This window comes from Papilio machaon, chromosome 11 (assembly GCF_912999745.1).
Source record: "Papilio machaon chromosome 11, ilPapMach1.1, whole genome shotgun sequence".
Lineage (NCBI taxonomy): Eukaryota > Metazoa > Arthropoda > Insecta > Lepidoptera > Papilionidae > Papilio > Papilio machaon.
Window position 1 is genome coordinate 1827686 of NC_059996.1, and position 17045 is coordinate 1844730.

Here is a 17045-nt window from a genome sequence, read left to right on the forward strand (position 1 = left end):
CTAGCTATATTGAGATCAAATAGACGAATAAATTTAATAAGTTCTGAGTAAAGTGCAGTTAAAATTTTCTCTTAAAATTAGCTAAACCTAAATTTCTAGATCGAAAAGAGAATCCCTCTGGTTTAGGAGCTGTAGCATCCGCGTTGTTCCTTATTATCTTAGCCGGTTCAACCTGAAAATAATATTTATATTCAAATTTCTTTATTTTAGCTTTTACCCGACTCTGTCCGCGCGGAATAAAAAATAGAAAACGGGGTAAAAATTATCCTATGTCCGTTTCCTGGTTCTAAGCTACCTGCCCACCAATTTTCAGTCAAATCGATTCAGCCGTTTTTGAGTTATAAATAGCGTACCTAACACGACTTTCTTTTATATATATAGATATGAAAAGGGTTATTAAAAAGTTTACTATAGAAGCTTAAATTTGGACAAAGTTGAGATACTAATGTAACAGAGTATAAATAAAGACATAGTTACCCTTGTGACGTCAGAGAAGGTTGGCCGACGTCGCCACTTGTACCACCAGTACTCGGCAGCGAGCGTGGCGCAGGCGAGCGCAATACCAAGGAATATCACAATGAACACTCCGCCTATGTTCTGTATGGAGATACCATCAGACTGGTCGTCCTGTTTGTCGCACGCGCGCGCCATCGGGTTGTTGTTCCACCAATTCTCCTTTAACTTCTCCAGCTTACGCTTGTTTAGTAACTGCAGGATACTGTAACAATATGGTTCTAGTAAGTTTTAATATTATGTAAGTACGCTCATATTTAAATAGCAAAATTGTCATTGCTGCTGTTTATATAGCGCCTGCAAGAAAAAATCAGGCAAATCCTTCGTATGTAGGAAATTTAGTAATTTAAATAAGAATAAATTAAATTAATATTTTATCGATGTTCTTCAAAACATAAATTACATATAAAATGTCTTTATATAAAGTAAAAATAAAGTTATTATTTCATGTAATTTTTTTTTGCCACTCCATTAATATATGGTGAAAAATAAACGTATGAAAAATATGATGATAATTCTAGAGGCTGGCCGTACGTCATAAGAGGCGCGACGTCCGGACATCGACCGCGCCGACCACACTCAGAGGTCATCCAAACAATATGCTTACAAATTTACAAAGATTACACTGACTTCTGTATAAATTAACATTATAAAAGGATATTTTGTCTGCAATTTCAAACCATTTACAGTTCGGACTGTTAATAGCACAAAGTTTTAACTAATAATAACGGTAATTTTTTTTTTATTCAATAAACAAGTAAATTTGAAATCATAAACATGATCTATTGACCATATTTATGATTTCATTATTATTTATTACCACCAAGTTGAATTTCTAGACAAAACATTTAAGTCACTCACAAAACTTGCAATTAGATTAAATCAACAGACAATGACCGTATTCCTTCAATTTTAAGTATAAAAAAAACGAATAAACAAACGGTAATATATTTAAATGTAGAATGTCATTCCGGTCGCGTCACGGCGCGGTCTTTTGCATAAACACTGTCTCATTTTTAAGCAGGCACTGAAATACACTAAGACTATACCTAATTGTAGCGAAATTTTCGGAGTATTTTCCTCACCGAACACTTCTCTAAGAATCTCGAATGTGTTAAATCGTTTAAAATTCTAATACGTAACATTGCGGACACGGAAAATTGTTTTATATCTATTTATCTCGGTGTCTTTAAAAATAGAGATATAGCAACAACTTTGTACAGGTATTTCTCACGGTAATAATTTATCGAACTAAAATGGTTCATTCCTGTACTCCGTCAACCGCAAAGATGGCGGAATAGGGTAAACACCCCAGATATTGACCACATAAATAACTATGACCATGTAACTTAGTACTTACGCATTATTAAACTGATCCTTCAAAGGCGAGCCTTGTTGTACTGCGATTGCGTAAGGTTTTCTTGAGAATTCATCGCCGACCATCTGCAGGTCGCAGTTGGTAAGTACGTGGTACCTCACGTCCGTAGCATCACCGAGCCATGCGAAACCTTGATAGAAAATAGCACTTAAACAATTAACACAATTGATGCAAGCATAAGGAATAACATAGTCTAAATGCTGTAATCAGAATCTTAAATGTCTTACACTAAGGGAGACATATCTGGATTCGGGAGTAAGTTACCTTCGCTGGAGCTCTTCGACTGGCGCACTCTCTCAATGGCCTCCTCTATAGTGTTGGGTAGACCGGCCTCCTTCATCGCCTGCCACATCTTGCTGTATTTGTCACTCACCGGGTAGTCCCACACTGCCAGTTTGGCGCGCTCAACATCGCTCAGACTATCGTTCAGGCTCATGTCTTTCCAGATTCTAGAGGAAAAATATACTTTTTTTGTTTTGGCTTTCACACATTAGTGTTTAACCCCTTACGCTATGGCTATGAAGGTCCAGAAGTTTTTTGTTTTTAAATAAATTGGATGTGAAAAGTCTGATTTCAAAACTCATTTTGATTCCGATAATTATTTAGAATATGTGCATAAAAATGCATTAATTATTTTTAGAATAATCTTATGTCTGTATTTTGTATACTTTCAATATCTGGCTGATATATAAATGATAAAAAAAGATAAGGTAAAGCACGAGTTCCTAAAGTCAAATGGGTCTATTTGCGCAAGCTCTGCTTTATCACAATAGCAAAGGTTTTTGACCGATAGAGCCAAGATATTTCGAATGTACTATTACTTATAACTTATTTATATTCATTCAATTTCAACCTTATTTTTTGGTCACCGCTCGTTATATTAAACATGAAAAAAAAATTGGAAAACAGAATGTTAAAAGAAAATTATGTATCTTCGAAATAAAATCGTTTTAAATAATATAAGAAATAAATAAAATAAAATAAAAAAACAGTGGTAGATCCCGCAACAACAATTTTTGTTGGGTGCACGAATTTCGTCTGATGAGTTTGGTGCCGGAGGCCTAATTTTAGTCCACGCACCCTTTTCTTCTAAGGAAAGGATGGGAAGGTGGAGTGGCTATGACAGAGCCGCCTAAACAGCGACCGCTTCGCTGTTTAGGCGGACTCAGGTGACCGCTTGCTCGTTTGCCACCCACCTTATGATATATAAAAAAAATTCACGTCGAAGAAAATCTATAACCGAATTCCAAGATAATAAGATCACATATTGATGTTTTTGAATGGATCAGAATGTGCATTAGCATAATAAAATATTATTATATAAAAAAAAACATAAATACAGATTATCTTTATGTATGCGTGTTTGTTATAATGGTGTAAAGCTATTTTTTATTTCCATATAATACTTACTTAAATTAAGCAAATATTATACACTCTTTTTGTCATTTTTTACAAATTGTGGTATTAAGTGAAATGATGTTAGTTGTTAGAAATATTGAGGAATTTACGAGGTTTTAACAAAGAATTCGGGTTTGTATTTAAATTGGAAAGGTATATAGTAAAAAGGAGAAACCGTGTCTATGGATAGATATTACAAAATATATTTTATTCACCGCACAGGTAACATAACTTCCTACGTTTTCCTTTTTACGTCATCGATCCGGAAGAAGTCGTACAATCTAAAACAGCGAACACTTTCTATTGCAATTAGCACTTCGAAGCAGCGTGGTGTTGTACGGGGAAAACTAATTTATCGATGTTATTATATTAAAGAATTAAAAAAAAAAATAACTTAGTAGTCTATGTGTTCTTCTGTTCTGTTCCTGACTATGTTCTTCCTGACATGTTCTATGTTAAATTTCAACAAAATCTATAATATAGGTTCTGAAAATACCTTCTAACAAACATCCATCTAAACTTTCGCATTTATAAACTTAGTAAGATACTATAAGTAAAATTACCTTATGTTTTGTTATTGTTTCTTGTTATCCTTAGGGTAAATTAAACTTGATAAATACACTAAGCGAAGATTTGAACAATCATTCGATTTCAGAGAAGCAGTTATACTCACTCATAAAACCTAACTTCTATGTTCGCCATTCTTTCGAAGTACGTCATCGCGGAGGAACCATTTACCGGTGCGTATTGTATTTTGTATTGTTTAGAGAGGTCGTCGAGAGACTCGATGGGCGTGTCGAGTCGCGACACTGTCAGGAAAGCGGCCAAGTTCGCGGTGTACGATGCTATTATGATGAACCTGAAATTGTATCAACTTAGACTACTTTTCCACTAAACGAAGAGTCGCTCGTAACTGCTATTTTACGATCGCCAGTGGAAATGTTATGTTAATTTCTAATATGGTAGCACCGCGGTATAGTGAAAAAGATTCGTTTCTTTTCTGCAAAAGTTTAAAGTCGGATTCTGTAAAAAAAGCAAACAGATGCAGTCAGTGTTAAAATAATACGCGATGTAGAAAAGCTTGGCAACATTTAATATGTCAAAAATGTCTTGAATCAATCTTAAGTTTCCCAATAATTTACAAAACGCGTAGTTTTAATGTCATAAGTAATTAAAAGAGATATAACTATATTCTATATAGTTATACAAGCGACTACTTTTTTTTTAGACTTTCTGGTATAAAAAAAAGTTAACGGTGTTATACCCGAACAACCACCAGGTGGCAGCGAGCAGTCGTCCGGACAGGTTCTTGGGCGCTTCACCCCCGCCCTGCGGCGTCAGTGACGTCATGCAGAACCAGAGACACTCCTTTAGCGTGAACTCCCGCTTCTCGTCGTCGTCCTTATACTTCTCTCTGTTGTTCTGGTAGCTGTACGGACTCCATTTGTCAAACGCCCACATCAAGAAACTGATAAAAAAAAACAAATTCTGGACTTTTTCCTCTTTCATTCTATGTAGGATCTATTTTTTAGGAAATATTTATTTTCTGTACTTCTTGTTCTTTGTAAAAAGCAAGTTACGCATTTGCAAGCTTTTAAATGATTAAAGATGTCTATGGGCAGCGGTCACTAGGTGTGTTATAAAAAAAGTTTTTTTTTTTTTTTTTTTTTTTTTATGGGCGGCGCTATGCCGCCCTCTCGTTCCCCTAACATAGTTTAGGTCAGGGACTTGGGGTGCGAATTAATCTTTATTAACTTTATTAATAATTTAAAAACCAATTACATAAATCTTAAATTAATATCACATTCGTTAAAACTTAAATAACTATAAAATACAATAAAACTATAAAAAAAAAAAAAAAGTTATAAACTGTAAGTATCTTAGAATCACGAAAGTAATTATCTAATTCTAAACTCTACGATTCAACATTTCTGTATTCATCTGGCAGACAACAATAGTAAAAAGTTCCAGGGAACGTATCAAAAGGCAGGCTTTTATCTCGCATCATAGACTGTTGTTTTATTTTGGCGGGCTTTTACCTTGATAAAAATTGGGATGCTCTTCGGGATGGCGGGAAAATTTACATGGCCAAGACACATTAACAGACGCTAAAATTATCCTAAAATTTTCCATGCCCATGCCTTAATGATTATTTGTGATTTGTAGTTTTCTTGATGAATATTCTAAACGAGCAGTATAAAGAAATGCGTTTGACATTGTTTGAAAAAAATAGTTGTATTGTAATACGTGTAGATTATAGGTTAAACAGTTTTAAATAATACATAACGCAAATATAATTATGCGGAATCGCATAACGCCTATAATTAAGTACATACACATCAAAATCACACTTACAGCTATGAACATAAGATTGATTATTGCATTAATGCATCATTCCAAGTGGTATAAAATGGCAACCACAACATTTTTCATACTTTCCTAACAGATGGCGTCGTGTACCAACAGACCAGAAAATATCTCACATAAAATTCGGTAGATATTTATAAATTTAGGTACATTTTATGGGAAATACATGGCAATGTTTAAAAATCTATGGCTATTTTTCATTTAGTAACCGAATGATTAAACCAATTTCAACCTTACGTTTTACCGTTAAGACTCAAATTTGTAAGACTTTAAGAAGCCATTTAGTTTAAAACGCTTTTATTTAAATTTACTTGGCAACAGTCTTTATAAGTACATTAATGTTTATTACACAAGTAGTGACGTAAACTATAGTTACAATTCAAGTTACACGGTGCTATGAGGACGACCTTGACCGCGATAAAGCGCAACGTTGCAATCTGCAATACTCTGCCACGTAAAGACGAAACATTACCGCGAATCGTTCAACCAATGAGGTCATCGGACAGAAGCGAAGCAAATTTTGTTATTTTTGATATAAGCTCACACGTATATCTTTAGATTTATTTATTTTTAACAGTTTAATTTATGTAAAATAAAGATAATTTTAAAATAAAGTAATATAAAGTTTTAATGATGCTAAAAATTAGTGAAGTTCTTATCAAAGATTTACACCTAAAATATTTTTTTCGTGTAATAGCAGTATTATATAAAACAGCTGTCTATCGCGTTGGAATTATTAATCCAAAGACACATTTATATTCTATTTAATCCAGGGAACTCAACATTGCCAGTTCTAAAAACCTAAATATCAATGAAACGTAGTAAAAAGTTTTAAGTACGAAGGGACTAAAACCTTGTTGCATTTTGATAGGGTTCTTTTTCGAACGAACTTAGTATAAAATCAGAGCTACATTAGTTACATTTTGCTATTTATAGGTCACAAAACACGAAAGATGGCGTTATATCATGGCTTATGAGACAGAATTTTTTAACGAATCCGTTGAACACTTGGCAAATGACTGTTCCGTTTAATACGCCTTATGTATATTATCAAATTTTATAAATATTTGTATTGTTCAATGTTTTTATATCCGTAAAAATTAGGAGCGAAGTTACGAAGGAATAAAAATAAAAATAAAATAAACATACAGACGAATTGAGAACTTCCTCATATTTTTAATCGGTTAACAAAGCAGGTGTATTGACTTTTTGATTCATGGTATTGACTAAAACAGGGAAAAATTTAATTTTCTAGATTGTTCTGTATACGCTAATTGTAAGAATATACAACGGATTTTTTACTGACGAAACATAGGTCCAAAAATATATTGCTATTTCTGTTTTTTTTTTTTTCAAAGAGAACAATATGAATGGCAATATGTTTTTGTATCGTGGTTTCGGTAGTGGAAACGGTTGAATGATATTTACGTCAAACAAGAATATAAAACCTGGCCTCTATCTATATGGGAGTCATTCAATGACAAATTTGTTGATTTACGCGTGTCACTAAATAAAAAGGCGACAAAGAATATTCTGTTCCATTATGCCAAAATGTCGTATTTGTTTTGTTATACAAACACTGAATTATAAATGTAACCATTTTCTTTTTTTTTCATACCAAACGTTCTATACAAATGATTCCAGTTAATATTATCAACTTATAAATGCATAGAATATGAAGAACAGACGATATTATGATGATTGACTCATTGCGTAATAAGTCAAAAAGTTAAAGGTTATTATATCATAATATTATTGTTATTCCAACAGTTATATTTACACTCTTATACAGTTAGGTTCCGAGTTACAATAATTACGAACACATTATATTAATTTATAAAAAAAATAAAATATTTAGATAAAATAATAATAATTATCATACCTGGTAAAGAAATACGCGGCAAGAATTGACAGCCATACGTCATTTTCCAAGACGGTCAAAAATTTGAACAACGAAGTGGGAGTTCTTGGTAATTTCATCATGATGGTAATCCCAACCAGATCGTAGTAAGGCACGGTAAAATCGACTACATTCTCCCTTTCCGCCATAACCGATAATGACGTTAATCCTATATCAGCTCGTTTTTCGATTAATTCCTTTATAATTCCGTTCCAATTCCCGTTCTCGTCCATAGTGCCGTAGTTACCGTCCGGTGATAGAGTGATTTCATAATCGAACTTCACAATCTGACGGATTTCTTCAATAAGATCGATGCAGTAACCTTTAAATCCCTTTGGTGCTTCCTCGTCTCTTATTATAAATGGTTGTTGCTAGAAATTTAAACTGTTCTTTAAAAGTATTCTTTTAGACCAGTGTTTCCCAAAGTGGGCGATAACGCCCCCTTGGTGGCGTTTGAAACCTAGGAGTAGGCGATAAGGGGCCCAAAAAATGGGGGGCATTGAAATTAATTTAAGTAATGAAATTGTGGTTTTTAAGTTTTAGGGCTGAATAAAAATTAGGGGGCTCTGAAATATAATTGATTTTCAAAGGGGGCGGTGAAAGAAATAAGTTTGACAATCACTGTATTAGACAATACAACTTCTTGACACGAAATATGAGTCTTTTATGTGACACTCAAATTAAAATTGTGGAAATTGTCGGTATCTTGAAAAGCCATTTCTTAATATTTATTAATGTTGCCATTTCAAAATATCTCTCAATTTGAAATAATACAACAGCTTAATAAATAATTAAAATTGGGCAAAACGGGTTTTCTGTTTGTTGTAATTAACCGGAAACATAATGATAACCAATGGTATCGGTTAACAAGACGTAACATTAAGAATGTCACATTTGTTTACGCAAGTGTTAAACAAACGTTGTACTGAATTTTATCAAGTTTTTATTTCAAACAATAGCCGAGTTCATTACCCACCTCCATGGTAACAATTCTGTACACGAGTTGCGCTGAGTAATCGCTCATGTTATCAGCGTCGTTTAAAGTGAGGGGATTAGAGAGACCTGCCTTCCAAGACCCGAGGTTTCTGCTGCCGATCGAAGCGCCATCTTTGATAGTGACAGCAGACAAGTCCGTACTAAATTCCATAAAACTTCTACCATTCATTGGGTCATCTTCTGGTACATAGAACGGCGCGTACGTTGGTGTTTCTTTCACCTGAAATTTTGAGCTGGTAACTTGAAGCTTTAGACTTTGGACAGTCAAGATTTCAGCATTTGCTTGTTTATCGCCTAGATGTATAAAATATAATTCAAGTTGAGTGACAAAAAAGTTAACGCTTAATGTATCTGTGTTAATGTTGTTTTAGTCCATTAGAAGAATAAAAACTATTATTATTAAAAACTCTTTTAATTTCCTTCCCCATATCGAGGTCTTAAGAAACTAAGTTGTTAGCCGACTTCAAAAAGAAGGAGGTTATCAATTCGACTGATTTTTTTTTATGTGTGTTATTATAATGTTTTTTTAGGAACTTAAACCTTCTGTAAATTAAAGACTTCAACCTTTTTGTTTTGCTTATCAAGTACACTTCAATGTCAAACTGGTTTTCTAATCTTCCTGCTAAGCTATTTGAATGAATATCTAATTATATTTTATTGACACCATGATATAAATTAAAGCGACCCTGAAATAACAATTGTACGATATTTTACGGTGGTAACACTTTGTGACAATCGGTTAACAATAAAATTAACTTTGTTTTAATTTTTGCATGTAATTTAATTGAGCCGTTATTTGCCTCGCTATTTAATACCCACATAATGATAATTACATTTTTGGGACGTCTTTCTTATAGCATTTTAAGGTCCTTGGTCCGTATCGTCATCTGAAGGTTTTTATTTAACATATATTCATATTATGGTAAACTAAACAACACACCTCTCGAAATGCAGTTTTGAGATCCAAGGTCCTGTTAGGAGTATTCTTACCGTCGTACTCGTCACAAGTTATATATTTCATGTCGTTTGGCCAATTGCCAGAGTCCAGCAGTGATCTGGAAATTCATAAGTGAAGTCATGGAATAAGCCAGGGATATAATTAAACACTCCGCGTGCGCATTGAACTAAATACAGATTAATGCGAGTACGCGAGCGTTAAAATAGCTAAGGTCATTACTTGACTGCTAAAAACGTCCGGAGAGACAGGTCGAAGTAAAAAGCGGCCGTTATCTCCGGCTCGCCGTTCATGCTGTATGTCGTCTTTATTTTTCCCAGACGATCTCTGCTGTTGGCATCTGGTGTCGGTCTCATGTAAACGATCGTGGCGTCTTTACAGCCGCAGCTTATGTCACCCTTGTCTAGCGAGAGCGCGAACCACGCCGTCTTCCTACCGAAATATTGATTTTCATCGGCGGCGTCTAGAACGTTCTTTATGGTTCTCAAACTGCCGACGATGAAGAAATTGACCACATCCAATTCGCGTAGGCTACGCAGCTGAGTTTTAATGTCTTCTTTGCTGAAGCTTTTGACGGGTGTTATCACGTGACGAGTTGGAATGTTTTGAAGAAGGGATTTATATTTGTGATCCATAACTGTAAACATACCTTATTTTTAAATTACTATTGTAACGTATACTAGATATTATTAATTGTGAATCATCATCGTATATCATTCATCGTCCAGTAAACCCGTTTTTAAACTTACCAAAATTCTCATCAAAGATGATTGCAGCATTCGTTATATCTTGCTTTGTGACAACGGCTCTTATACTTTCCGGTAGAATATCGGCAGGGGGCATGACTTGCAAAAGGTATTTTGTTTGGTTGACGTTCAAAGAACGCCACTGTCTCAAATCACCGGTTTGTCCAAACGATCCAGAAATAGTCGGCAGCGCCAGGGCCGCAGTGAACGACTTTATGGTTTCAGAACCGACTCCCGTCATTGTAAAATCGAGAACCACATGGGGAGTTTTTTGTGCGGATAACATATCGTTATATTTTCTACAAACTATAAAAGAAAGTATGTAATAGGTAGAAAAGTGTTTGGTTTACTCAGCATGTTTGGTATGTCTTACCATTTTCAAGAAAAGCCTTTGCGTCAGTACGATTCCCAACAACGATTACCGGATCTATGGCCAAGCCCAACATTGGATTGCGTCGTACATACTCCTTCGCCACTTCAAAAGATTTTTCAGCCAATGCGTTATTTTCTTCATTAATTAACACTATAAAATTAACATTATTTTATATTTTGTAATTATTTTCGAACACATAAGTTGTTCTTTGGATACTTACGTATGTTAATATTTTGTGTAGTCTGTGAAAGCGAGAAGTAAAAGAGCGGGAAAATTGCAAATAACAGTAGAAGCGCCCGCATATTCAAGTTTTATGCTTCTTTGATCAATTCTTTTTCATGCATAATTTTTATTATTACATCGTAACGTCTCTGTTCAGACACTGGAAACTTACTGAAGCGATATGTAGTCAACTTAAAAAAACCACGCGTTGTGTACTGTCTAGTATCCAAGGCGATGACCGTCCTTGTTTCACCCTATAGTAAATTGACATATTCCATTCTCATCACTAAAACATTATATTTGTACGCGCCATTTACATAATAATTTAAACAGTCGTGTTGGTTTAACATTACTAGTATATATAGACATATTTATGTTTTTTAAAACATAAATTTAAAACCTTACTTATGTTTCAGCACCAATACACCAAGATCTACTCAAAATTAATTGAGTATTAGGAAAACTGAATCATTTGGAGTGACAATATTGAATGTCATTAGATTATTATCAACTAGCTTTTACCCGCGACTCCGTCCGCGCGGAATAATAAATAGAAAACGGGGTAAAAATTATCCTATGTCCGTTTCCTGGTTCTAAGCTACCTGCCCACCAATTTTCAGTCAAATCGATTCAGCCGTTCTTGAGTTATAAATGGTGTAACTAACACGACTTTCTTTTATATAGATGTGTAATAAAGGATTGATGGAAAATCAATGCTTTGATAAGCATCGATTATGACAATAATCATTGGTATTTGTAACGAATGTTTATATAATTATAAAGAAAAAAAAAAGAAAACAACATTCATTGGACTATTTTATTTCCAGAAAATGTTTATAAATACAAACTCCATAGAGCCGTGTTCAAAATGTACACTCTACTATAAATTCTAGTACTAGATTACTTTGAATCAAATTTTTAGCGTGAACAATACAATGTCAAATATGAATTTTTTTTTTAAATCTTATATCCCTTTACGTAGTACAAATTGTTAATATGTCAGAATACAAAGTAGGAATCCAATATTTATAAAAGTCGTCTGAAAATCCTTAAGTTTATTTTTATTAACTATTGAAAAATTAACTCAGAGAAGAAGCGAAATAAATAAAAAAAAAAAAATTAGAAACATATATAGAACCATAGAATAAAAAAAATAGCACACAGTATTAAACATCAGTATGAAACTATCACCTTATATGTCAACTTTGAACTATTAAATTTCAAATCTTATAATTAGCGTTGCAAAATGAACATTTTAAAATGAACTCCAATAATTCAGGAAGTAAAAGTACTTCAGGCCGATGTAATCTCTCAACCGGCACAATGGAGTTACTTTTTACTCGTTCACATTGCAATCCGTAACCAAGTCAAGGAATGTTAAGTTAAGTAATAATGCCTATGTAATATGTGCGAAATTTTACTGCTAAACTTAAAATAACACTGAATTATCTAGAACTTGTTAAATCTTATTTCAACTAAAAAAAATAAGCTGTATCAAACGCATCGTTCACAGAACGGACTTTGTGAGTTGTTTTCACTTTTGGATGAACTTTGGCAGTATTGTACTGGTGTTAATACGTTTACCAACTTGTTGCGTTTCTATAATACTTCAAATTAACTCCTACGTTTGTAGAAATAAGACAATGTTATACGGAAACAGTAAAACACTGAATCAAATTAGTTTCATCGGTTCACTGCGATGCACATTTAAAATGTGACTAACATGTATAATTAAATTTATACACTTTACAGGTACTTTGCAGGTATGATAAATACAAGAAATGTATTAGACGCGGGGGAAAAAGTATCCAAAAAATATTTGTTCTCAGGAGTAAACAAAGTAAAAACTTGACACATTTCTCTGGATTTATCAAACTTAGAAAAGTGTATTCTACTTGAACAAGTCACCAGTCTGTTACCCCTGAAAATGAACATTACAAAAATTTTTTACTTCAACAATCTTCACTAACCATATTAAATAACAGCAAAATAGCTGTTTAAATGAATAGTGAGCAGAATGAATCGTTAACATTAAAAAACTTCCAAAATTGTACAAGTCCTCCTTTCTCAAACATTCTGAGATTACTAATCATCGGATACTTTAATATCTTATATATAAATAACCTAATGTTAGTGCGGTCACAATAGAGCTCAACTCCATTATACGTAAATCAGATCAACTAGTAAAATCTATAAGAAACTATTTCTTTACATCTGTAAATAATTCAAGTTATAAGATATGCATGTTATAAGTTGAGCTCTAAAGGACAGATGCATTGCAGTAAACCAAATTCCTAACGTTGACTTTAAGCCTTTGCTTCCTCTGCCTCTTGCGCCTTTTCCTCGGAAACTTTAGCTTTCTTCTCTGGTGTGCTCTTTTCAACTGCATCACCATTATCCGCTGCAGTTGATTTCCTCTTTACACCAGCTTCCTTAACTTCTGAAATTAATATATTTATTATAAATTTGGAGAAAATTAAATATTAGATTTATCTGAACATTGAAAATGTTGATTATTTTTTCTATACCTGTGACATCACCATTTTCTGTGGCATCATTGCTTTCTTCCGCGTCCCCGTTGCTTTCTTCAGCGTCGCCGTTTTCTGCGGGAGTATCTTCAGCGGCCTTATCTGCACCATTTTCCCCTTTGCCGTTGCTTTCCGCGGCTTCCGCAACCTTCTTTGCTGGCGATTTCTTCACAGGCGATTCTTTCGCTGCTTCGGTAGAAGTTACCTCTTCGGGCGCAACTTCCCTGAAAGCATAAATTCAAAATTTAAAATCGTTTAAAAAAATTCGCGAATTAATCGACTCCGATTTTTTTTAGAATTCACACATTTGCAAGGTAAAAAGTACCTTGTGATATAGTTTTGTATAATAATGAGTCCGATTAGAAGATGCATTAAAAACTTAAACTTGACAAAAAACTTTAGCTGTCGATGAAATTGCTAATAAAATTATAGAACAAACAAAATCACCATTAACCGTCAACCAAGTGAGTTAAAAATTAGAGAAACGTTTTATTATTTTTAATACTTTAATTAAAAGTTGAATAATTTCTTATTCAAATCGAAATTTATTTACATTTATTCAATTCTAATAAGATAAATTAAAAAAATACACATTTTGCAGTTTAGCAATCCTATTTTAAAAAAAAAAACTTCTTACGATTTCTACAAGTTACCATTAAGTGCGACAACACAAAACAAACGAATCTTGCATAAGGTCTACGATACGAGAAAGTTGCAAGGCACGCACAAAGTTTTATTGAATGAATATGTTACACTCGCTTCACGGGTATGGTACGAGCTCAAAAGGGTTAAAAATAACTAATGACAACACAAACACGTCCTTAGCGATTGTCGATAACGTAACCGCTATACCTCCGTTGAGTTGCAAAACATGCGATGGCAAAATTTGAATCGAGCGCGCCAATGACGCCGCCGCGTCGCGCCGGCACGCCGCGCATACAGCGCCATCTTTAACCATACGGTCCCGCGCTCGCAAGCGTGCTTTCCATTTCCCCGCTCAATGTAATGCAATAAATTTCCACACGGCCATGAAAATTCAATGGGAATTATTGATATAATAACTCTGCATTAAATATGGTGTTACAAAATTTTAAAATTAGCGCCAGATACAGCCCAAGGACTTTTCCCGCGTGTATTCATAGTCGGCGTCTAACTCAATAAACATCCGTAAACTGCAAATATTCAATATAAACACTATTGTATAGATGGTTCACAATAAACACGTGGCGACTAGGCGATTCGAAATTTATTGTGATTTGAAAAACGAATGAAACATGGAGTAAAACACTATAATATTGGAAGCCATTTTGATCACGTTTCCGTAGCCGCCAAAAATATATTGGCAAAAAAAATACTTTTAATAACACAAAGAGGTAAAAATAACTTACTTCTTTTCGACGGCTGCGTCTGCCATGTTTATTTTCAGTATGAGGAAAACTGTGTATTGCAAATAATTATTTTTATTATTTTATAAGCACGTGCCACGACAACGCAAAACAATGTTCACTACACAAACACCGCCGACCAAATGAGGGAGGAAGAAAATATCGTGCACTCCGTTTCACAGCGTCTCCCGTTTGGTGTGAAATACGTGCACGAAGATCACTTTATGAGATAAATATATAGCACAGTTGTGTGTAGGAGAGAGATGACTATAGAATTTCGTTCTGCTTTAGACAACCTTGAACACCTTGAGCACCGTTCGCAAGCAATAATCTACCTTGCTCTGTCCTGTTTCAAAAACATAATCGTTAAATGTACCATAACGCAGGAAATGCCAAGAAAAAGTAAATATCTTGCTGATTTTTAATAATAATACGTATTTTTAAAACCAATACCTACGAACCTACGATAAATTAAATCCTGTAGTATACTTATGTATCCACTGTCTACTATACTTACATACACACAATGCACATTGAAAAAACTGCAAAAAGTAGTTAAATGTAATTTTGTCACATCTAACATTGAATTTAAATATTTTCGACATAAAAGTATATAATATTTATCTAATACAATTACCTTTTGAACTTAAGTGTATTTTTAATCTCTAATAATGTAAAATACTTATAATTCCAAGTCAGCCTCTGAATTGTAAGTTTCGTGTAATATTGTTAGTTCGTTGACCTATTTATGTATTGTAATAAAAACGACGAAAGGCATTTTAAAACGTTAAGATCAATAAAATCTAATTCGAAAAGTATTTATTTTTTGTTTTACAAAATATTTCTGATTTAAAATGTCCGTGTGATTGTACACTTTTGACTTTAAAAAATTTTAGATGCCCCTGATTTTTCAACCGTATAGCTATAACCTACCGGCATGTTTCCAACAACGCACATTGAACTTTATTTCGTTGTGACAAGGAAAGATTTAACAAATACAAAATAGTTGGTAAGATCGTTTAGGTCGTTGGCTTTGAAAGAATATCTTGGCACAAGCCGAACATTTCGTCAAATTTGAATTCGTTAACAAGAACAGTTCATCACACCGTTGGGCCTTTGAAATAAAATGCAATGGCTTCATGAAATGCTTCGTCATCCTCGAATAAAAAAGTATACGTTCTATAATTTGATTTTTTTTTCCAAAAGAAATGAAGGGAACTTTCATAGATTCAAAATTGTTTTTGTTGACACTGATTTAATTTGTCTTTATTCGTGTGAAAAAAGTTGAAAGGTAATTGACAGATAAAGTTAACATACTGCTTCAATGTTATCTTTTGTTTTTTTATTCAACCATTTAGTTTTTCTTTACGTATATCGAACAAATGTTTTTAACACGTTTGGTGCCACCGACTTGCTCTGAGTTTTTTACGTAAAAATCGTAATAGCATTGAAAGTGTTAGTAAATACTGTTAGCACATTGACAGTGTTTTTCTTAGCTAATGTAAAAAAAAGAGTGCTGGGTCTTTCACTGGGCTTCATAACGGTCAACTATAGGTCACAACTCACAACTGTGGACGTGATAAAAATCGGCACGTATTTAAGAGTTGCTCTCTCCAGTCTGTCAGATACAAAGCAGTAGTAAGGTTAATATAAAGTATTAAATAAATTTTCCATATATTTAGCTGCCGTCACTGCTATGTAAGAAATAGGTACAATTTTTGAATATGTAAATAATAGCAACGTTGTAATGCGTTGCAAAGCGTGGATTTAACCAATAAACCACACGGAATACCCTTTTTTCTACTATTCTCGAACTTTCCAATTACGGACAAATGTTTATATTGAACGGCATTTAATTATTATTTATTTTAACAAGGTACATGCCCGTTGCTCACCATTTTGCATTTTACAAGCGCGCGCAAAATTGTAAAGTTCTATATATGTTGTATACTGGGTATATACACACATCAAAAAAGTCTAAGCAACACATACTATTTCGAGTTATTAATCAATTATTATATCATTTTTTACCAAGTAGGTAATACTTATGTAAACTTTTTTGATCTATAGGACATACTGGCTGGTTGTGAAAAAAAATCGAGTATCATTTGTTTTTTTTTCACAAATTCAAAAGCGAATGCATTTGTTCGAATTTTACAGCGTTTTCTTTGCTTTTTAAAATTTAGTATTCGGTATCAATTTTAAGATTCAAACAATAACTAAAAAAAGTTTTGAACAAATTTGAATTTTGAGACATTTTTTACGTTATTGAGCGACGTCATTT

At 33.6% G+C, this 17045-nt stretch overlaps 2 protein-coding genes across 4 annotated transcripts; both read right to left on the reverse strand.

The window, feature by feature from the left end:
- Positions 1 to 33: 33 nt before the first annotated feature.
- On the reverse strand, positions 34 to 11015 carry LOC106707561 (ionotropic receptor 25a). 2 transcript variants are annotated; one of them, XM_045680044.1, is made up of 13 exons: positions 10847 to 11015; positions 10627 to 10776; positions 10257 to 10559; positions 9730 to 10144; positions 9493 to 9607; positions 8533 to 8772; positions 7539 to 7927; positions 4554 to 4757; positions 3963 to 4148; positions 2156 to 2340; positions 1874 to 2021; positions 478 to 718; positions 34 to 172 (listed from the first exon to the last, which is right to left on the reverse strand). In XM_045680044.1, exons 1-13 carry the CDS (start codon positions 10926 to 10928, stop codon positions 59 to 61), a joined length of 2772 nt encoding a protein of 923 aa, XP_045536000.1. In that variant the 5' UTR covers positions 10929 to 11015; the 3' UTR covers positions 34 to 58. The 2 variants fall into 2 exon arrangements, with proteins under 2 accessions (XP_045536000.1, XP_045535999.1); XM_045680043.1 differs by having other exon boundaries at positions 9730 to 10156.
- Positions 11016 to 12677: 1662 nt separating this feature from the next.
- Positions 12678 to 14924, reverse strand: LOC106708665 (nucleolin). 2 transcript variants are annotated; one of them, XM_045679938.1, is made up of 3 exons: positions 14765 to 14924; positions 13377 to 13600; positions 12678 to 13285 (listed from the first exon to the last, which is right to left on the reverse strand). In XM_045679938.1, exons 1-3 carry the CDS (start codon positions 14788 to 14790, stop codon positions 13155 to 13157), a joined length of 381 nt encoding a protein of 126 aa, XP_045535894.1. In that variant the 5' UTR covers positions 14791 to 14924; the 3' UTR covers positions 12678 to 13154. The 2 variants fall into 2 exon arrangements, with proteins under 2 accessions (XP_045535894.1, XP_014355688.2); XM_014500202.2 differs by having other exon boundaries at positions 12678 to 13288; positions 14765 to 14923.
- Positions 14925 to 17045: the final 2121 nt, after the last annotated feature.